Source organism: Panthera uncia, chromosome X (genome assembly GCF_023721935.1).
Source record: "Panthera uncia isolate 11264 chromosome X, Puncia_PCG_1.0, whole genome shotgun sequence".
Classification (NCBI taxonomy): Eukaryota; Metazoa; Chordata; class Mammalia; order Carnivora; family Felidae; genus Panthera; species Panthera uncia.
This window is the reverse complement of record NC_064817.1, coordinates 62,923,659-62,946,400: the sequence shown is the minus strand read 5'-3', so window position 1 is coordinate 62,946,400 and position 22,742 is coordinate 62,923,659. Positions and strand designations below refer to the sequence as shown.

At 34.8% G+C, this 22,742-nt stretch overlaps 1 protein-coding gene across 7 annotated transcripts in view; it reads left to right on the top strand.

Moving 5' to 3' along the window:
* Positions 1-22,742, top strand: part of BRWD3 (bromodomain and WD repeat domain containing 3) — a 231,515-nt gene that overhangs the window by 175,023 nt on the left and 33,750 nt on the right. For 6 of the 7 annotated variants that reach the window (XM_049644693.1, XM_049644686.1, XM_049644688.1 and 3 more), the window contains 7 exons: positions 11,516-11,572; positions 12,741-12,881; positions 13,753-13,827; positions 15,236-15,388; positions 16,716-16,879; positions 17,217-17,314; positions 18,350-18,508. In XM_049644693.1, coding sequence (XP_049500650.1) covers positions 11,516-11,572; positions 12,741-12,881; positions 13,753-13,827; positions 15,236-15,388; positions 16,716-16,879; positions 17,217-17,314; positions 18,350-18,508 — 847 coding nt within the window. The remainder of the gene's footprint in view (positions 1-11,515; positions 11,573-12,740; positions 12,882-13,752; positions 13,828-15,235; positions 15,389-16,715; positions 16,880-17,216; positions 17,315-18,349; positions 18,509-22,742) is intronic. The other variant, XM_049644687.1, reaches the window with a different exon arrangement.

The window sequence follows — 22,742 nt, the reverse complement described above, 5'->3', positions numbered from 1 at the left end:
CCCAAGTTCACCTCTCTTTGCCACATACCTGCTGAATTCTGTGGTTCAGGTTCTGCAGATTGTTGTGTTAATCTTTCAATCAGTTTTCTAGGTAGGTGTGTAGGATGGTTTAGTGTTGTTCTGGCTGTATTTTATGGATGCAAGACACACAAACTTCCATGCTGTTTCGCCATCTTGGCTCCTCCTATAAATGATTTTTTTATTCTACATATGAGATTATAGATGCTTTTCTCTGACTTCTGTTCACTTAGCAAAATGCCTTCAAGGTCCATCTATTTTTGTCCCAAATGGAAAGTTTCCTTTTTATGGCTGAATAATATTCCATTAGGTATATATACCATTTTTTTCTTTATCATTTTACCCCTTAATGGATACTTAACATTGTTTCTATATGTTGGCTGTTGTAAATAATCCTGCAATAAATATATGTATATCTTTTAGAGTTAATGTTTTCATTTTCTTTGGATAAAAACAGAAGTGGAATTTCTAGATCATAATGTAGCTCTTTTCTTTTAATTTTTTGAGGAACCTCCATAGTGTTTTACATAGGTTGCACCAATTTTCCCCAACACTGCACAAGTGTTCCCTTTTCTCTAAATCCTAACCAACACTTGTTATTTCTTGTTTTTGTTTTTGTTTTGTTTTGTGTTGTTTTGATAAAAGCCATTCTAACAAGTGTTTGATGATATTGTGGTTTTGATTTGCATTTCCCTGATGGTTATTGATGTTGAGCAACTTTTCACATACCAGTCATCTATATTTTCTTTGGATAAATGTCTATTTAGATTCTCTGCCCATTTTGTTTTTATTTATTTGTTTTTTAAATTTTTTTGAGTATAGTTGACACACAATGTTACATTAGTTTCAGACATACACCATAGTGTATACACCAACTTCTCTACATGTTATGCTATGCTCACCACAAGTGGAGCTACCATGTGTAACCATACAACACTGTTACAATATCACTGACTTCATTTCCTCTGCTGTGCCTTTTATTCATGTGACTTATTCATTCCATAACTGGAAGCCTGTATCTCCCATTCCCCTTCACCCATTGTGCTCATCAGCTTCATCCCTTTTCCCTCTGACAACCATCAGTTTGTTCTCTGTTCCAGTGTTGTTGTTTTTTTTACTTTTTCATGAAAGTGTAATTGGTATAGAACATTGTATTATCAGTGTTAAATGTTATTATTCACATAATAAGGAAAATGGAAATATGCCAGTTAGATATTCTTCTGAAACTAATGAAAAAATTATTTTTATTTCTGATAATTTATCTGACATTTCACAAAAATGTATTTTGACTCAGGATCTGATGTAGCAAGAATTTCTCCTCAGAGTGACATATTTGTTTTAGAATAGAAAATTAAAGTAAAATTTAAGTGAACAACTTTGTCTTTTTCTTTTGGTGAAAACATTTAAGTTCTCTCTTATCAAATTTCAATTATACAATATGGTTTTGTCAGTTATGGTTACCATGTTTTACATTAGATCCTTAGATACTCAGACCTTATTCATATTCTTGAAAATCTTTACAGTTTTACCAATCCCTCCTCATTTCTCTTACCACCCAGACCCTGGCAACCACTTTCCTATTCTGTTTCTGTGAGTTTCACTGTTTTTAAACGTTCCATGTATAACTGATACCATCCAGTATTTGTTTTTCTCTGGCTCATTTCACTTAGCATAATGCCCTCAATGTCCACCCATATTGTCACAAATGGCAGGTTTACCTTTTTCTCAAGACTCAATAATATACCATTGTTTGTATATATCACATCTTCTTTATTCATCCATCTGTTGACAACACTTATGTTGTTTCCCTATCTTGGCTGTTGTGAATAATGCTGCAGTGAACATGTGATGCAACTTTATCTCTTTGATAATCCTGTTTTAATTTCCTTTGGATATTTATCCAGAAGTGGAATTGCTGGATCATATGATAGATCTATCTTTACCTTTTTGAGGAACTTCCATACTGTTTTCCACAGTGGCTATAGCAGTTTACATTCCCACCAACAGTGCTCAAGGGTTTCTTTTTCTCCATATCTTTACCAACACTTGTTATCTCTTGTCTTCTTGATGAGAGTCATTCTGATACCTGAGAGGTGATGTCTCATTGTGGTTTTGGTGTGCATTTCCTTTATGATTAGTGATATTGAGCACTTTTCACTATGTGTTGGTCATTTGGATTTCTTCTTTATAAAAATGTCTATTCACTTCCAATGCCCATTTTTTAATGGGATTTTCATTTTATTATGTAGTTGTATGGGATTTTTAGATATTTTGGATATTGACCCTTATTGGATATAAGATTTGCAAATACTTTCTCCCACTCAGTAGGTTGCCTTTTCATTTTGCTGATGGTTTTCTTTGATATGCAGAAGCTTTTTAGTTTGATACAGTCCCAGTCGTTTTCTTTTCTTTTGCTATTTTTTGTTGCCTTTGGGTTTTATCAAATCCAAAAGAAATTCATTGCCAAAACCAATGTCAATGAGCTTACCCCTTGTGTTTTTCTTCTAGGAGTTTTATGATTTCATGTCTTATTACAAGTCTTTAATCCATTTTTAGTTTTATTCATTTATGCATATATGTATTTATTTTAGTTTTAGATAATAGAATTTATTATTTTTTATTTCAATTTTTGTACTTAAATTCTAGTTAGTTAACATACATGGTAAAATTGGTTTCAGGTGTAGAATTTAGTGATTCTTCTCTTACATATAATACCCAGTGCTCATCACAAGTGCCCTCCTTGACACCCCTCACCAAATAGCCATCCCCTGCCCACCTCCCTCCATTAGCCCTCAGTTTGTTCTCTAGCTTCTCTCTTTCTCTCTCTTTTCCCTTCCCCTGTGTTCATCTGTTTTCTTTCTTATATTCCAAATATGAGTGAAATAATACAGTATTTGTCTTTCTCTGTCTTTTTCACTTAGCATAATATACTCTAGTTCCATCCATATTGTTGCAAATCGTAAAATTTCATTCTTTTTGATAGCTGAGTAATATTCCATTGTGTATATGTATTCCACATCTTCTTTATCCATTCATCAGTTGATGGACATTTGGGCTCTTTCCATAATCTGACTATTGTTGACAATGCTGCTATAAACATGGGGGTGCATGTGCCGCTTTGAATCTGTTTTTGCTTTTTTGTTTTTTGGGGTTTTTTTTTTTTTTTTGTATCCTTTGGGTAAGTACCTAGTAATGCAATTCCTGGATCATAGGGTAGTTCTATTTTTAACTTTTTCTGGAGTGACTTCACCACCTGGAATTCCCACCAACAGTGTAAGAGGGTTCCCCTATCTCTGCATCCTCACCAACATCCTTTGTTCCCTCTATTATTAATTTAGGCCATTCTGACAATTGTGAGCTAGTATCTCAACGTGGTTTCAATGTGTATTTCCCTGATGATGAGTGATATGGAGCATGTTTTTGTGTGTCTGCTAACCATTTGTATGTCTTCTTTGGTAAAATGTCTGTTCATGTCTTCTGCCCATTTCTTAACTGGATTATTTATTTTTTGTGTGTTGAGTTAGATAAGTTCTTTATAGATTTTGGATACTAACCCTTTACTAGTATGTTATTTGTAAATCTCTTCTCCCATTACATAGGTTGTCTTTTAGTTTTGTTAGTGTCTTCTTCACTGTACATAAGCTTTTTTATCTTAAGTCCCAATAGTTCATTTTTGCTTTTGTTTCCCTTGCCTTTGGAGATGTGTCTAGTAAGCAGTTATTCTGGCCAAGGTCAAAGAGGTTGCTGCCTGTGTTCTCCTCTAGAATTTTGATGATTTCCTGTCTCACATTTAGGTCTTTCATCCATTTTGAATTTATTTTTGCGTGTGGTATAAGAAAGTGGTTTCATTTTTCTGTATGTTGCTGTCCAGTGTTCCTAACACCATTTGTTGAAGATACTATTTTCCGCTGAATATTCTTTCCTGTTTTGTTAGAGATTAGTTGACCATAGACTTGTAGGTCCATTTCTGGGTTTTATATTCTGTTCCATTAATCTATTCTGTTCTATTAATCTGTTTTTGTGCCAGTATCATACTGTCTGGAGGACTATATATATAGCTTTGTAATATAGCTTAAAGTCCAGAGTCGTGATGCCTCCAGCTTTGCTTTCCTTTTTTAGGATTGCTTTGGCTACTTTGGGGTCTTTGTGGCTCCATGCAAATTTTAGGATTGTTCAGGTTTTGTGAAAAATGCTGGTGGTATTTTTATAGGGATTGAATTAAATGTATAGATTGCTTTGGGTAGTATGGACATTTTAACAATATTTTTTCTTTCAATTCAAGAGAATGGAATGTTTTTACATTTTTGGTGTCCTCCTCAATTACTTTCATAACTGTTTTATAGTTTTCAGGGTATATTTCTTTTTGCCTCTTTGGTTATGTTTATTCTTAGGTATCTTATGGGTTTTGGTACAATTGTAAGTGGGATCAATTCCTTGACTTCTCTTTGTGCTGGTTCATTATTGGTGTATCTGAGTGCAACAGATTTCTGTATGTTAATTTTATACCCTGTGACTTTACTGAATTTGTGTATTAGTTCCAGTAATTTTTTGGTGGAGTCTTTTAGGTTTTCTACACAGAGTATCATGTCATTGCAAATAGTGAAAGCTTTTCAATTTGGATGCCTTTTATTTGTCTGATTTGTCTGATTCCTGAGGTTAGTAAATTTAGTACTATGTTAAATAACAACGGTGACAGTGGACATCCCTGTTGTGTTCCTGACCTTAGGGGGAAATCTCATTGAGGATGGTACTAGTCATGGGTCTTTTGAATATGGCCTTTATGATGCTGAGTTGTGTTCCCTCTGTCCCTACTTTGTTGATGGTTTTAATCAAGAATGGATACTGTATTTTTTTTAAATGCTCTTTCTGTATCTATTGACAGGATCATATGGTTCTTATTTCTTTTATTAATGTGGTGTGTCACGTTGATTGATTTGCAAATATTGAACCATGCCATAACCCAGGAATAAATCCCACTTGATCATGGTGAATAATTTTTCAATGTACTCTTGGATTTTATTTGCTAATATCTTATTGAGAATTATTGCATCCATGTTCATCAGAGATATTGGCCTATAATTCTCCTTTTTAGTAGGGCCTTTGTTGGCTTTTTGGAATCAAGGTAATGCTAGCCTTGTAGAAGGAGTTTGGAAGCTTTCCTTCATTTCTATTTTTTGGAACATTTTGTGAAAAATAGGTATTAACTCTTCTTTAAATGTATGGTTGAATTCCCCTGGCAAGCCATCTGGCCCTGGACTTTAGTTGTTGGGAGGTTTTTGATTACTGATTCAATTTCTGTGATGGTTATGGGTCTGTTCAAATTTTCTATTTCTTTCTGTTTCAGAGTTAGGTAGTTTGTATGATGCTAAGAATTTATCCATTTCTTCCACATTTCCCAGTTTGTTGGCATATAAGTTTTCATAGTATTCTCTTATAATTGTATTTATGTGGTTTTGGTTGTGACCTCTCCTCTTTCATTTGTGATTTTATTTCCTTGCGTCCATTCCCTTTTCTTTTTGATACATCTGGCTAGGAGTTCATCAATTTTATTCTTTCAAAGAAATAGATCTTAGTTCCATTGATCTGTTCTGTTTTTTTGTTTGTTTCCATGTAATTTATTTCCCTTCTGCTTGTTTTTGGCTTTATTTGCTGTTCTTTTTTTTTAATGTTTATTTTTGAGAGAGTGCAAGTGGGAGAGGGGCAGAGGGAGAAGGATACAGAGGATCTGAAGCAAGCTCTGCACTGACTGCAGTGAGCCTGACGTGGGGCTCCAACTCACAAACTGCAAGGTCATGACCTGATCCAATGTTGGATGCTCAACCAACTGAGCCACCCAGGTGCTCCTTTGCTTTTCCTTTTCTAGCTCCTTTAGGTGTAAGGTCAGATTGTATATTTGAGACTTTTCCTGCTTCTTGAGGTAAGAATATATTGCTCTATACTCCCTCTTAAGACCAGCTTTACTACATCACAAAGGTTTTGGACTGTCATATTCTCATTTTCTGTTGCTTCCATGTATTTTTTAAATTTTCCTTTAATTTCCTTGTTACACATTCATTCTTTAGTAGGATGTTGTTTAACCTTCATGTATTGTGGGTTTGGTATTTCCAAATTTTTTTCTTTTAGTTGACTTAAAGTTTCATAGCTTGTGGTCTGAAAATATGCATAGTATGATCTCAATCTTTTTGTACTTGTACTTATTGAGGCCTCATTTGTGACCCAGTGTGTGATCTATTCTGGAGAATGTTCCATGTGCATTTGCACAGAATGTGTATTCAGGGTGCCTGGGTGCCTCAGTCAGTTAAGCATCTGACTTCAGCTTAGGTCATGATCTGGTAGTTCATTAGTTCGAGCCCTACATTAGGCTCTGTGCTGACAGCTCAGAGCCTGGAGCCTGCTTTGGATTCTGTGTCTCCCCCACTGTCTTTGCCACTCCCCCATTTGCACTCTGTCTCTCTCTCAAAAATATAAACATTAAAAAAATTGAAAACAAAAAGAATGTGTATTCTGCTGCTTTAGGATAAAATGTTCTGAATATATCTGTTAAGTCCATCTGGTCCAGTGTATTTTTCAAAGCCATTGTTTCCTTGTTGATTTTCTACTTAGATGATCTGTCCACTGCTGTGAATAGCGTGTTATAGCCCCTTACTATTATCATGTTATTATAAGTGAGTTTCTTTGTGTTTGTTATTAATCAGTTCATATATTAGAGTCATCCAAGTTGGGGGCATAAATATTTACAATTGTCAGTTCTTCTTGTTGGATAGACCCCTGTATTATAATATAGTGCCCTTCTTTATCTTTTGTCTTTGGTTTAAAATCTAGTTTGTATGATGTAAGTGTGGGTATCTGGCTTTCTTTTTATGTCCATTAGTGTGGTAGATGGTTCTTCATCCCCTCACTTTCAATCTGGGGATGTCTTTACATCTAAAACGAGTCTCTTGTAAGCAGTATATTGATGGGTCTAATTTTTTTATCCATTCTGGTGCCCTACATCTTTTGATTGAAACATTTAGTCCATTTACATTCAGAGTAATTATTGGTAGATAAGAATTTAGTGCCAATGTATTACCTGTAAACTCACTGATTCTGGAGATTTTTTTCTGTTCCTTTCTAGTCTTTGTCGCTTTGGTTCTTTCTTTCCCACTCAAAGTGTCCCCTTTAATATTTCTTGCAGGGCTGGCTTAGTGGTCACAGACTTCTTTAGTTTTTGTTTGGGGAAACACTTTAACTCTCCATCTATTCCGAATGACAGCCTTACTGGATAAAGTATTCTTGGCTTCATGTTTTCCCTTTCAATATGTTGAATATACCATGCCACTCCCCTCTGGCCTGCCAAGTTTCTCTGGAAAGATTTGCTGTGAACCTGATTTGTCTTCACTTATAGATTAGGGTTTTCTTTTCCCTTGCTTTCAGGATTTTTTTCCTTATCTCTATTTTTTAATGTCTTATTTACTTATTTTGAGAGAAAGAGAGTGTGTGTGTGTGAGCAGGGGAAGGGCAGAGAGAGAAAGAGAGAGAGAGAGAGAGAGAGAGAGAGAGAATCCCAAGCAGGCTCTGTGCTTTCAGCACAGAGGGCTTGATCCCATGAACGATGAGATTGTGCTCTGAGCCTGAAATCAGTAGTTGGAGGCTTAATCAACTGAGCCACCCAGACACCTCTCCTTATCTCATCTCTATATTTTAAATATTTTACTCTGATACATCTTGGTGTTGGTTGGCTTTTGTTGAGTTTGATGGGATTTCTCTGTGCCTCCTGGATTTGGATGTCTATTTCCTTCCCCAGATTATGAAGGTTTTCAGATATAATTTCTCAGGTAAACCTTCTGCCCCCTTTCCCCTCTCTTCTTCTGGGACTCCTATGATACAAATGTTATCATGCTTTATGGAATCACTAAATTCCCTAAGTCTACATAGATGATCTCATACTTTTCTTTCCCTCTTCTTTACAGCTTCATTATTTTCCATAATTTTATCTTCTATATCACTGATTTGTTCCTCTGTTTTGTCCATCCTCATTGTCATTACATTCGTTGATTTTGCATCTATAGTCAGTTATACCATTTTTTATTTCAGCGTGACTAGCTTTTAGTTCTCTTATTTCTGCAGTAATGGATTATCTGCTATATTCTATGCTTCCGTTAAGTTCAGCTAGTATCTTTATGGTTATTATTTTAAATTCTTGTTCAGGCATATTAACTTTTATCTGTTTTGACTAAATCCCTGGCCATGACCTCTTCTTGTTCTTTCTTTTGGTGTGAATTCCTCTGTCTTGTTATTTTGTGGGTCACTGTTTTTTTATGTGTGTTAGGAAAGCCTGTTATATTTCCTGATCCTGAGAGTAATGGCTTTATTAAGAAGAGTACATATACTCTCCAGGGCCTGGTGCTTCAGGAAGTTTTTCAGAGTGTGCACTCTGCTGTCGTGCTTTGGCTGCTCTTTCCTTCAGGTCAGTTCTCTGCAGAGTTTCTCCTTTCCTGCAGTGTGGAGTGTTTGGACCTTGTCAACTATGTAGCATTTTTAACTAGGTGTGCCTTGGTCTTCTTGTTTAAATAAGCCTGATCCTATTTCCACTAAAGCTGAAGGTTTGCAGCACTCTCTGATCAGTAGACTTTGTAAATGCAGTGAGTTTGTGCTCATCTTCTGGGAGAGGGGCCTAGTGGCACTGGTTCTCAGGCCACCTTGCTCTGGTAATGATGCACCTGCAGGGCACAGTGGGGCAGAGCTTGGTGTAAGCAGCTCCATCCGCCCCTGAGGAGTGCTGTGATGCTCACTGAAGTCTGTCCATGCTGATGAACAGGGGGAAATTGGCGTCAGCCAGCTCAGTACTCCCCAGAGAGGGGAGTTCATGCCCACTGCTGTTCAGGAAGCCTTCACAGAAGAGCATACAATCCCTCTTGTGTCCCAGGCTGCCATCAGAATCCTGCCTTCACCCTGTCTGTGTCCGAGCCATCTGCCCACCCAGCGGCAGTTTTTATCTCAGGCACACTGTGTTTCAAAACTCCACAAATTTTAGGGACCCAGCACAGCATGGACCTGCACTGATCCACTGGGTGAGGATCTTGCCATATTGTGTCTGGTGCCAGTTTATCCCAGAAAAGCAGTTGCATGACCGTGCAAGGGCTCTGAATTTAAGGTGAAGTGCAGCTGATAGGTTAGCAGCTTTAGCAGGTGCCTCTGCTGCTATGTTAATTAACAGGGTTGCTCAATGCATTCTGCTGTCTCTTGTCCAGAGAGTCAGTGCCACCTCCAAGAAGGGGAGCGGTTTCTCCTGGTGCAACCCAGTATATCTTCAGGTCACACTGTCCGCCCTTCTGCCTCTAGCCTCCTTCATCATAGGACACCACTAAGCCCCCCAGGCATGACCCCAGTGATGGTTTCAACTTCTTAAACTTCAGACTTTGAACCCTGCTGCTTATAAATACTTGTGATAATCAGCCCCTCCCCTTTTCCCAGTCAGTGATTTTGGTGAAGAGTTTTTCTTGTACAATCCCCTGCATGTTGCTTTCTCTCTCCCTCCCTCTCATTCTCTCTCTCTCTCTCTCTCTCTCTCTCTCTCTCTCTCTTCTTTCTATGATCAGGGCTCCCTTCCTTCCACAGCACCTGCAATCCTTTTCTCCCCAAATCAACTCTCTGCAGCTCCTACCTTCCACAGTGTGGCCATTTTTCCCCCCTCTAGATGTGCAGTTTGTTCTCTCAGTCCTCACTTTGATTTCTTGGTTGTTCAGAATAATTTGATGTTTATCTAGTTGTGTTCAAAAGACAAGGCAAACATAGCGTCCCACTACTACTCCACCATCTTAATTCCTGATCTTGAGTTGAATTTTATATATGATATAAGATATGGATCAAGTTTCATTATTTTGCATGTGAATATCCAGTTTTCCCAGCACCATTTATTGAAAAGACTGTCCTTTCCCAATTGTATATTCTTGGCTCCTTTTTTTAAAATTAATTGACCATACATAGCGGTTTATTTCTAGGCTCTCTATTCTGTTTTATCTGCTTTCTTATACATATATTTTTTATACCAATACTATACTGTTTGTGTTTCCATAGCTTTGTAATATATCTTGAAATCCAAAAGTTTGAGGCCTCCAGCTTTGTCTTTCTTTCTCAAGATTGTGTTGGTCTATTAGCCTTTTTTGTGGTTTCATACAAATTTTAGGGTTGTTTTTCCTATTTCTGTGAAAAATGCTGTTGGAATTTTGATAGGGATTGTATGTAATCTGTACATTGCTTTGAGTCTTATGGACATCTTAATATTCATTCTTCCAATTCATTACCACAGAGTATCTGTATTTATTTGTGTCTTCAGTTTCTTTCACCTATGTCTTATTGTTTTAGTGTACAGATCATTTATCTCCTTGGTTAAATTTATACCTTGGTATTTTATTCCTTTTGATGCAATTATAAATGAGATTGTTTTCTTAATTTGGCTTTCTGATAGTCCTTTGTTTATAGAAATGCAACTTATATTTGTATATTGATTTAGTATCCTGCAACTATACTGAATTCATTTATTAGTTCTAACAGTTTTTCAGTGGACTCTTTAAGGTTTTATGTATGTAATATATCATCTGCTAATAGACACAGTTTTACTTCTTTTTATGATTTGGATGTATTTTGTTTTTCTTACCTAATCGCTGTGGCAAGGACTTCTAATACTATGTCAAATAGAAGTGGCTAGAGTGGGTATTCTTATCTTGTTCCTGATCTGAGAAAAAAAGCTTTTAGTTTTTGACTATTGATCATGATGTTAGTTGTGGGAGTTATTATGTTGAGGTATGTTCCCTCTACACCTATTTCCTTGAGAGTTTTTTATTATGAATTGGTGGTGTCCTGCTCAATGTAGCATTCCTTGGGTTAAAATAGAAAATTACGGTAAAATGCAATGCAACTTTATTTTATTGGAAAGGAGTTCCAATAGCTCATGAGCTGCTTTTATTTTCTCCTAGGCATTACCTATGTGCTTCACCACCACCAGGTGAATAATGGTGTGTGGACCTTACCTCCTTGTATTAAATAACTGTCCCTCAGAGGGATGCTTGACTGAATCTTTAGGTTTTACTACACATTCATATTTTTGCTATAGAAAATAGATGTATTTTTTGAAATAGTATTAGATTAATCATGAGTAACTCATGATTATAATGTATTAAATAGCATGTCATATAGAATAACTTTTTTTTAGTACTAACATTAAGTACAGCTTTAGATACCAGTCATTGTACTTTTTTTTCATTTCCTATTCTGATTTAAAGAGAAACCTTATTTACTCTCTGAGTATATTTTCCAGCTTGTATCTAGCATATAGGCAAAGTTTGGAGTAATTGTCACTTCAAACTTTGTTCTGCTTGTTGCCTGCTCTAATGAGGACGTTAATTGTGATTGTATTTGCCATTTATTTGTAAATTTTTATCAAATTTGTAAGATAATTGAATTGAATTGAATTGAATATAACTTAATATCTTTTCCCACTCTTTCCTTTTAATTTTAGGATACAGAAATGGTTGATTTAGATTCAGATGGTCCTGGTACTTCATCTGGAAGAATGGTGAGTGAATCAGTAAACTGCTGAGAAGAAAAATTTTCAGGCTTCCTGTGTCAGGGATCCCTAAGACCAACTCCACCTATTTGGAGAATTGCTATAAAGACTCACAAAACTCAGTATATATACTTGTGATTCATTGCTAATTGCAGTGGCACAATAAGGATATGCAGCTGGATCACAGTGAAATATACATAGGCAGGGTCTGGAGGAATCCGTGTGCAGGGTTTTTTAATGCTCTCTCCCTTCTTTGAGGAGCCATACAGAACACACTCTTCCCCCCTGCAGTGAAAATGTAGCAAAATATATGTGATTAGAGACTCAGACTCCAAGGAATTTATTGGGAACTTGTTATGTAGAGACTGACTAGCACATGCCAAGATTCCAGACTCCCAGAAAGCAGGAAAACACAGGAAAAGTACAGGAAAGCAGGTGTTCATTACAAATCACAATGTTTGTACAAACAGGAAATGGTTCAAGTACCAAGTACCCAGAATGCCAACAGAAGTTCAACCTTATAAGCAAGCCCTGGTAAAGATAGCAGCTTCATATCTGTTAACTCTGTTCTGTACACTTCCCCTCCATGGCAGTTAGACAAATACTTCTTTGATGTAAGGAAAATTTACTTTGAGATACTGAAGGAAATCATATGAAAAGCATCAAATAGTAAGGGCTAGAATGTATCATGACAACAAAGGATATAGATAGATAGATGATAGATAGATAGATAGATAGATATTAGATAAATAGCTATAAATACATATAACTAATAAATACCTAATATATAAATATATACATAAAATGTATTATATATATGTTTCAATTTTAAGAAAATTATGATGCCATTGTCAGGTATACTTAATTACCAACAAATATTAAGGCATTAAGATTATTAACCTTGTAAAGGAAAAAAATGTTCCACTTGGTTTTATTTGTAGTTCAAATTTTCTTAACATGAAAATTCAGAATACTAGAATTCTTGCCATTCTGTGAATATACTGTCTAGTTTTTATTGTTTATATTTTTGTCAGGGAGAATGATGTCTAATCTAAACTAAGAAACTTAAATAGCAGCTGCTCTATGTTATATAGATGTATTAACATTAGGAATACAGGAGAAAATCAATGAAGAATTAAGAAAAGAGCTTTTAGTATAATTCTATATAAATCTGCAGGTCAAATGCCGAGGCAGAAGACAGTCTTTGAAGTGTAATCCTGATGCTTGGAGAAAACAATGCAAAGAACTGTTGAGCCTCATTTATGAACGTGAAGACTCAGAGCCATTTCGACAGCCAGCTGATCATCTTTCTTACCCAGTAAACATACACTTGTTTAAATAATTGCCAATATGTAATTTTCCATAAATATACATGCTAAAATCTAGTTACAAGTCACTTTTTCCCTTTTTTCCTTTCTTTCTTCTCTTCTTCCTCCCTTCCTCCATCCCCTTTCCCCTTCCTCTTTCTTCCTTTTTTCTATATCTTTAAATTGTGAAAGTGGGTAGTGGGATTAATCATGACTTTAAAATTCCTGTCATGTACTTTGTGTGTAAATTTCGTGTAAACCAAATTTGAATGTAAATATCTTTGCGATTCTTTTATTTTGGATATTTGTTTAATAAATTTCACTAACTTCTACTACATTTCTATTCATTGGAGACCCTTGGCAACATATATCAGCCCTGTTTCAATTATAGCAAATGTGTTATCCGATATTATCACTTAGAATAAGCAATATATACCATGTTACTTTTCATCAAAGATAAAAACATAATAACTTAAATTATAGGATTCCTTTTTTTAAAGGAGTATATCTGTTTATGTTTTGAATAACCTTTTACCATAGATAGGAAATCTATTTTAATGTATTCAGAGAAAAGGTATTTGAAGTTAATAAACAAATATTTTCTGCATAGACATGTTTTAGTTGAGAAAAATATTCAAATAATAAACAAAATTATATTCAACAAAGCTTGTTTTGTTTGTAGGAAGTTTGGGTAGAATAAATTAATCTTGTGTTTCTCATAGTAGAGGAAAGGATGAATGTAGAATTCCTTCATCTTGAAGTACAGTCAAGAAAAACAGAATTCCTATGGATCTTTAAGATTTAAATCATAATTGCATTGCAAGTATGGATATTTTGTTGTCTAGTCTGGAAATACAATATATCCTCTTTATACCCTAATAGGGCCATCAGGAGCAAGAGGGAGAATCCTCAGAATCAGTTGTTCCAGAAAGACAACAAGAGCCATCTCTTTCTGAGGTAGACCTAGTTGTCTCTCAAAAGACATATAGTAGTTGTTTCTGCACTGTTTTACTTTTTAAAATTTCCATACTGTAAATGAAACTTTTATAATGTGTAAAGCTGTTTTCCAGTTCTTCTTACTGTCTTTTTATCTTTGATTTTTTTTGGTTGTTTATATTTTGTTTTTAAAATCAACATGTGTTGTTAGGTGTGTTCTTTGTGGCATCTGCATACATGTTTATTTGTTTTTATAGATCTAGAGTTACTGTAGCAGAGTAGAAAACATCAGTTACACAATATAATTATATCTGTATTGCAGCTGATTGTACCCATTGGGACTTCATTCATCAAACTTACTCAGTCTTTTGAGTTTTGGTGACATTAACAAGTTCTAACATTTTTCCTCTATGAAGATATTTGTTTCATAAGCTGTACTATGTTGGAATATACTTCTAGTTGTTAGAATTTAAGCAAAAAAAAATTAAGATAGATTAAGAGCAATCATGGTTTCTTACACTTGGAAAAATATTTTCTCTTTTTTTATAATGCTTTTCCTCTGCCCATTCTTCTGATTCTTTGGCTTCTTCTTTGAAAGAAATGTAGTTTTACTTAATAATTCTAAATAGGATAAGGGATCTAATACTGACTATGGTTTTCATTCCAGTATGTTTTTTATTGATGGTTGTGTTATACATAAGTTTTAGATGTCATTCCATATGATAACCCTAGGCGAATCTTAACTAGGCTGGACAGATTTAGGTTAAAATAGAGTCTTCTCTCTCCCCTACTCAAAGTCAAACTAATTCTGAATTTATGAGACTGCAGACCTTCAATAAAGCACAAGTGTCACATTCATTAAAAAGCAGAAAGATAGGAGGTAGGCACAGACATGGCCAGTTTGACTTTGACCTTCAACTAATGACATTTTAGGTAGATTGCCCTCATAGCTGGGAATATCTTGGAAATATGTAGCTAATTTGTGACATGGAACTATTTAATTATATGTGAATAATCCCATCTTCTACCTTCATTGAGCACTTTGCCAGGGAATTGAAGATTGCTTCAACCTTTAAGCAAGAAATGGAATTACATATTATGTACTCCGTAGGGGTAAAGCCAGAGGCTGTGCATTTTCTCTTCTGTCTCTTGAGAGAATCATATGGTTATCAGTGTAAGGGTGAAGGCTGAGACCCTCCCAAACACCCCTGCTGCTTTCCTGAGCTATCAAAAAAACTCTGTAAATGAATGGTTTTGGTCGTATCAAAAAAACTGTTTAAATGAATGGTTTTGGTTGGGGTAGATAGTTGGCAGATTGAAAAGTAGTGTGTTTATTTCATGGTTGATTGGTGATGCAAATCTCAGTACCATTGTATTATGTAGTATTGTTACCCATACTGTGTATTTAATAACACATTCTTCTTTGTAGGATAATTCAGATGTTATAGACACTCCTATGGACTTCAGCACTGTGAAAGAAACTTTGGAAGCAGGAAATTATGGTAGTCCTCTGGAATTTTATAAGGACGTTCGCCAAATATTCAGCAACTCCAAAGCTTATACCTCTAATAAAAAGTCAAGGGTATGAAAAAACAATATTAGGTGGATTAATTATCTAAGCATTTACTAAATTATATATGTATCAGGTAGTTTTCTTTCACTAGTTTTAAAATTGCTGAAGAAGTATATATTATAATTCTGACATAGTTAATGAAGTTTGATTCTCTGTATCTTCTCTGAAACAAGTTTATTAGGTGTGCTAAATAAAGATACACTTAGCATAGTCCTTTTGACATTAAGCACTTCTTTTCTCCTACCTGCCTCTTCATTACTCTTTAGTAATACTTATGTCTTTCAGAGAGAGGTCAAAGAAAAGAGAGGTAGTAATTTAAGTACCCTTTAATATGTCCAATAATAATTTTATAAATAAAAGTGGTTGACAGTATTTATATGAAATATTTGGATTAGCTCTGGGTATTTATGTTTCCTTTATTATAACAAATAATGAACCATGTTGGGAAGTGATAACTGTTTATTCATACTCACATTTAATACCTTCCCTATGTTTTGTCAGAACTTAAATATATTAAGAACAAAAAAGTAGTAATAATTTTTTTTAATCACTGGGATCGGATTAACTTTTAAATCAGTTTTGCACTAGATATATATTTACCCACTTTCACCTCATATAAAATGAATTTTCAGTAATTTCTGTAGGCATAATTTTTTCACATTTGGTTTATTTCCTACATATATACTCACAGATGTTTATATACTGTTTATACTTACATATGTTTGTATACTCTTTAAAACTGTAAGTTTTATATTTTGAAGGCTTTTTTCAGCTTATGTATTATGAACATTTTCCCATGTCATTATGACTCTTTGAAAACAGGAGTTTTAATGTCTCCTGTACTTTTCTACTGTATGGTTGTTTTATGTTATTTAACCAGTGTCCTGGTGCTAGAGATTTAGGTGGTTTCTACTTTTTAACTTTATATGAATAATGCTTTGGCTTTCATTTTTAACATCCTTGAACATAGTTATTTTGTGCGTGCCATTCACTGGTATTTACTTAGGATAAATTCCCAGAAGCAAAATTATTAGTGAAAGGATAGGTATATTTTTAAGATTTTGAGTACATAATGCAAATTGCTGTTTTAAAATGTTCCAATTAAAATACTCACTGGCAGTGTATGAGAATCTTTTTTCTACTCTTAACATTGGATTGATCTTTTAAAAATCTTGTTAATTTTTAGATGAAAATGGTATTTTAATTCTTTAGGAAGAGTTTTTCAAGTATATGAAATAGCACATAGATTTTGTCTGAAAGGATAATGCTGATATTGGCCCAGGCATGTTTATACTTTTAAATTTTATCATTAAAGTAGTTGGTTTCTACCTTTCAGATCTATAGCATGACACTGCGATTATCTGCCTTATTTGAAAGTCATATTAAAAATATCATCTCTGAATATAAGTCAGGAATCCAGAGTCAGAAGAGGAGGAGGCCACGGTACAGAAAACGTCCAAGAAGCAGCAGCAGTTCGTTGTCTAGTAGCAGAGCTCCTAGGTATATTACACTATTGTAGCATTTTATGTTTTCAAGGCATTTGTATGTATTACCTCATCTCTTAAAGTTTATCGAATAGGTTGAGAAGATCCAAAGACCCAAACAATTTTTTTACAAACTCTTTCACGTGTGTAAAGTTGGAGTTGGTTTTATTATGCCAAAAACTGATTTTTTTATTTTAATGATTGAAATTTAACTTTGTCATATTATTAATTTGAAGCATTTCACTTTAAATATAGGCATTTCTTTGGTCAGCTTAAGCATTTTGTATCATACTGTCTATCTTTATTGCTAATAGAAAAAAAAAGTGTTCATTGTTCTATATTTTTAATTGTAGTCCAAAAGGAAAACAGAAACAAATGAAGTTGCAGCCTAAAAATGACCAGAATACCTCAGTGTCTTATGTCAGGACTAGCTCTCCTTTCTCATCTCCTGGTAAATATGTCTATTGTTTTTGGTGTTCTGTATTTAGTTTAATACTGATATTAAGAACTTAGAAGAGGCAGCATGGTTTATAGTGCAAAGAGCAATAGATTTGGATATAGAAAAGCTATGTTTTATTCCCAGTTATTCTCTTTATCTGTGTGGCCCTGGGTAAGACATTAGGCCATTAGGATTCAGTTTCTTCATTTTGAAAATGAAAGTGTTAAGACTGAATGAATTTTAAAATCTCTTAGTTTTAAAATTCTGTAGGGGTATCTGGATGATTCAGTTGGTTAAGCGTCCAACTCTTGATTTCAGCTTGGGTCATGATCCGTGGTTCATGAGTCACAGGGCTCTACACTGACAGCACAAAGCCTAATTAGGATTCTCTCTCTCTGCCCCTTCCCCTCTCTCCCCCCCCCCTTTCTCTTTCTCTCTCTCTCTCTCTCTCTCTCTCTCTGTCTCTCAAAATACATAAATTTAAAAAAGAAACTTATAATAAAAAAATTCTGGGGGCACCTGGGTGGCTCAGGGTTAAGTGTCCGACCTCGGCTCAGGTCATTATCTCGCAGTTTGTGGGTTCAAGCCCCACGTCAGGCTCTGTGCTGACAGCTCGGAACCTGGAGCCTGGTTCGGATTCTGTGTTTCCCTCAGTTTCTGCCTCTCCCCCGCTCATGCTTTGTCTACCCTTTCTCTCAAAAATAAATAAACATTAAAAATAAATAAATAAAGATAAAATAAAATTCTGTAACTATAATTTTAAAGCTATAATATTTCAGAGCAGTCATCTACAACATATTTGCAAATTGAGGATTCATTATCTGCAGGAGGTAGTCTTCTTGGACAAAATTTTCGGATATTCTGTGCTTGAAAACTTAATAATGTGATGAAACATTTTGTTCTCAAAATATTCATATTTCCCTTTTCAAGCAACTTGCATTTTTGATGTTGGAGTAGAATAATAGTGAGACAGTTTTAAAAACAGCCTGTTTAATTTTCCTAAGAACATGATACTTATATTAATATTAAAATCTTTTTAAATATAAGTTTCAGATGCTGCTGAAGGCCTTTCATTATATTTACTTGATGATGAACTGGATGGGCCGTTTTCTTCATCGAGCTTCAGTGGTTATAGCCGAAGTGGAAATAGCCATGACCCAGGGAAGGCCAAATCATTTCGGAATAGAGTTTTACCAATTAAACAAGGTAGGAAAGACATATGAACAGAGCATTTATTCTTTATTTTCTTGTGATGGCAGATGAAGCATTTAAAAACTGATGTATTTAGGTGGTAAAAATTAGCATGTCCTTATAGTTAATGATGATTTTAATAGTGTCAAATAAATTTGTGGGTTTCATATCCACAACCAGGAACAGGCCATTAGCAGATTTCCAGTAATTATTCCAAAACATATTTTAGTCTTTTAAAATAAAATATGAAATGAGTAGGTAGGAAAAACTAAATGAGATATTTCAAAGCAAGTGCTTTTTAAAAATTGAGATAGCCCTTAAAAGTAGAAAACTTATCTAAAGATGATTTTGGATTTTTTTTCCTTTTGTTACTAATATAGTTTAATATATGAAATATATTTTTATTTTATATAAATTTTTAAAAAGATTAAGTAGGATAGCCATTGTTGAAATACCAAATAACTCAAAAATAGACTTTCTAAAGATTTATTTTATATCGGTTATGTGAAAAACATTAAAACGTGATTACTTTAAAATAATTAGTGCCTTTATTTTTCCCAATTTGTATCTTTATTCTCTTCTCTGATCCTGCTGCATATTGCCTACTCATGCCACTTTCTTTTTTTTCCCCTCCCCTTCACAAGCTATTAGAAAGAATAGCTTATACTTCTTGCTTCTATTTTCTTTCCATCTAAAAATTTCTTTATCCTTTATAGTTTGGCTTCTGACCCCACTACTGTCCCAAAGTTGTCCTCTCCAGAATTACTAGTTCTCTTTAGAAACCAACCAGTGTTCTTTTCTTAGTCCCTGTCTCCTTTATTTTGTTTCTTATTGCATACTTTTGAATACCTCTTCTAGTAACTCTACTGCCAGGCTTCTGTACTGATTATCTTACATCTCTGTTTTTCCTGTATTTCTATATTTTCTGTTTCTTTGGCCCTACTTACCTCCTTTTTACTGTTCCCCAGTGGTATCTTGATTTGTTTGTTTGGTTTTTGGTGGGTTTTTTTTTTTTTTGGTCTTCTACAAAATAAGGGTATCTATTAGCTACATCAATCATCCTTATGTTAAGGACTCTCCAAATTCACATATCTAGCCCTAACATTTCCTTATTCTACCAGTATCATTTCCAAGTGCTTCTTAAAGTATTTTCCTTGGGTGTTTATCATCCATCTTTCTGTCTCAGGCTTACTTCTATTTCTGCATTCACTATTTTCATTAATGCCACCACCATCTTCCTAGTCACCCAGCTTAAAATCCTAGTGTTCTTAGACTCTTCTTTTATCCCTCATATCCAGTCAATTGTTCGGTTTTATGAATTCTACAACTCTTTAATACCACCCAAATCTCTTGTCTACAGTTTCTATTGCTATTACTTTAGTCTCTGGCCTACTATATTAGTCAGCTTAGGCTGTTACAATACAATACCACATACTGGATGGCTTAAACAGCAGGTATTTATTTCTAGCAACTTTATTGAGATATCACTGACATATAGAAATTCTATATAATTATAAAGTGTACAACATGATGTGATATGTGTGTACATTGTGAAATGGTCACCACAATCAAACTAATCATAATACATCCATCACCTCTACATAGTTACCCTGTGTGTGTGTGTGTTAAGAATTAAGATTTCTCCTTTTAACAAATTTCAAGTGTACAATACAGTATTATTAACTGTAGTCACCATGTTGTACCTTAGATACCCAAAACTTACTCATTCTGAATAATTGGATCTTTGTACCTCCCCAAGTCCTCTTCCTGCAGCCCCTAGCAACCACTATCCTACTCTGTGGTTCTACAAGTATGACTGTTTTAGATTATATATATATATAAGTGACATGTAATATTTTTCTTTCTCTGTCTTGCTTATTTTGCTTAGCATAATGTCCTTGAGCTTCAAACATGTTGTTGCAAATAGTAAAATTTCCTCTTTTCAAAGTCTGAGTAATATTCCATTGTGGGGTATATGTGTGTGTGTGCCTATCACATTTTTTACATTCATCAATAGAAAGGCATATAGATTATTTCCATATCTTGGCTATTGTGGATAATGCTACAGTGAATATGGGACTACAGATATATCTTCAAGATCCTGATTTTAGGTCTTTTGGATCCAGAAGTAGGATTACTGAATCAAATGGTAGTTCTGTTTTTAATTTTTTTAAATGTTTATTTATTTTTGAGAGTGATCGAGAGTGCAAGCAGGAGAGGGGCAGAGAGAGAGGGAGACACAGAATCCAAAGCAGGCTCCAGGCTCTGAGCTGTCAGCACAGAGCCCAACGCAGGGCTTGAACCCACGAACTGCAAGATCATGACCTGAGATGAAGTCAAACACCCAACTGACTGAGCCGCCCAGGCATCCCTCTATTTTTAATTTTTCGATGAACCTCCATAACTATTTCCACAATTGCTGTACTAATTTTCCATTTTCTCCACATCCTCACCAATAATGGTTATCCCTTGTCTTTTTTTTCAAAGACAAAGAACTTTGCCAGTAATACTTATTTCTATAAAACAAGGTGAGTGTACGAAAAGACCACCAAGGGCCCGTATAGGTCAGACCTTTCCCATGCTCTGAATTTCCTCCCTCAGGGGCACTGTACGTGAGACCTGGGAAGAATGAGGGGGTGCTGCTGAAGGGTGTGGATGGAGGATGGACGAAACAGGACATAGACATGTGGGTGTTGTACCCCCTGTCACATCAGACACATTCCTGTCCTTTTTTAATAAATGTTATTTTAATTCCAGTTACCTAACATAGACTCTAGGTGTACAATATAGTGATTCAATAATTACATACATCACCCAGTACTCATCCTGACAAGTGCACTCCTTACTGCCCAACACATATTTAACCCATTTCCCCACCCACCTTGCCTACGGTAACCATCAGTTTGTTCTTTATTAAGAGTCGGTTTCTTGATTTGTCTCTCTCGCTTTTTTTCCCTTTGCTCATTTGTTTCTTAAATTCTGCATATGAGTGAAATCATATATTTGTCTTTCTCTGATTGCTATATTTCACTTAGCATAATATTCACTAGCTCCATTCATGTAATTGCAAATGGAAAGGTTTCATTCTTTTTTATGGCTGAATAATATTCTATTCAATATATACCACATCTTCTTTATCCATGCATTATTTGATAGATACTTGGACTCCTTCCATATATTAGGGATTGTTGATAATGCTGATATAATCATAGGGGTGCATGTATGCTTTTGTGTTCGTATTGTGTATTCTTTGGGTAAATACACAGTAGTGTGATTGCTACATCATAAGGTAGTTCTGTTGTTAACTTTTTGAGGAGCCATATTGTTTGGTACATTGGCTGCACCAAATTGAATTCCCACCAACAGCGGAAGAGGGTTCCATTTTTTCCACAACTTCACCAACATCTGTGTTTCTTGTGTTAGTGATTTTAGACATTCTGACAGGTATGAGGTGATAACTCATTGTAGTTTTGATTTGCATTTCCCTGATGATCAGTGATGTTGAGCATGTTTTCATGTGTCTGTTAGTCATCTAGATGTCTTCCTTGAATAAATGTCTGTTTATCTCTTCTGCTCATTTTTAATTGGATTATTTGTTTTGGGGTGTTGAGTTTTATACATTCTTTATATATTTTGGATACTAAACCTTTATCAGATATATCATTTGCAAGTATCTTCTCCCATTCAGTAGATTACCTTTTAGTTTTATTGATTGTTTCCTTCACTTTTTTTTTAATTTTGATGTAGTCCCAATAATTTATTTTTGCTTTTGTTTCCCTTGACTCAGGAGACATATAAGTAGTAAGAAGTTGCTACAACTAGTGTCAAAGAGGTTACTGCCTGTGTTCTAGGACTTTCATGGTTTCAGGTCTCACATTTAGGACTTGAATCCATTTTGAATTTATTTTTGTGTATGTGTATGGTGTAAGAAAGTGGTCCAGTTTCATTCTTGTGCATGTTTATATCCAGTTTTCTCAACACCATTTGTTGAAGAGACTGTCTTGTTCCCATTGGATATTCATTCCTATTATTCCTATTATCCATTATTAAAGATTAGTTGACCATATAGTTATAAGATTATTTCTGGATTTTCTGTTCTGTTCCATTGGTCTATGTGTCTGTTTTAATGCCAGTACCATACTATTTTGATAACTAGAGCTTTGTAATATAACTTGAAAGTCTCTAATTGTGATGGCTCCAGCTTTGCTTTTTTCTTCAAGATTATTTTGACTATTCAGGGTCTTTGTGG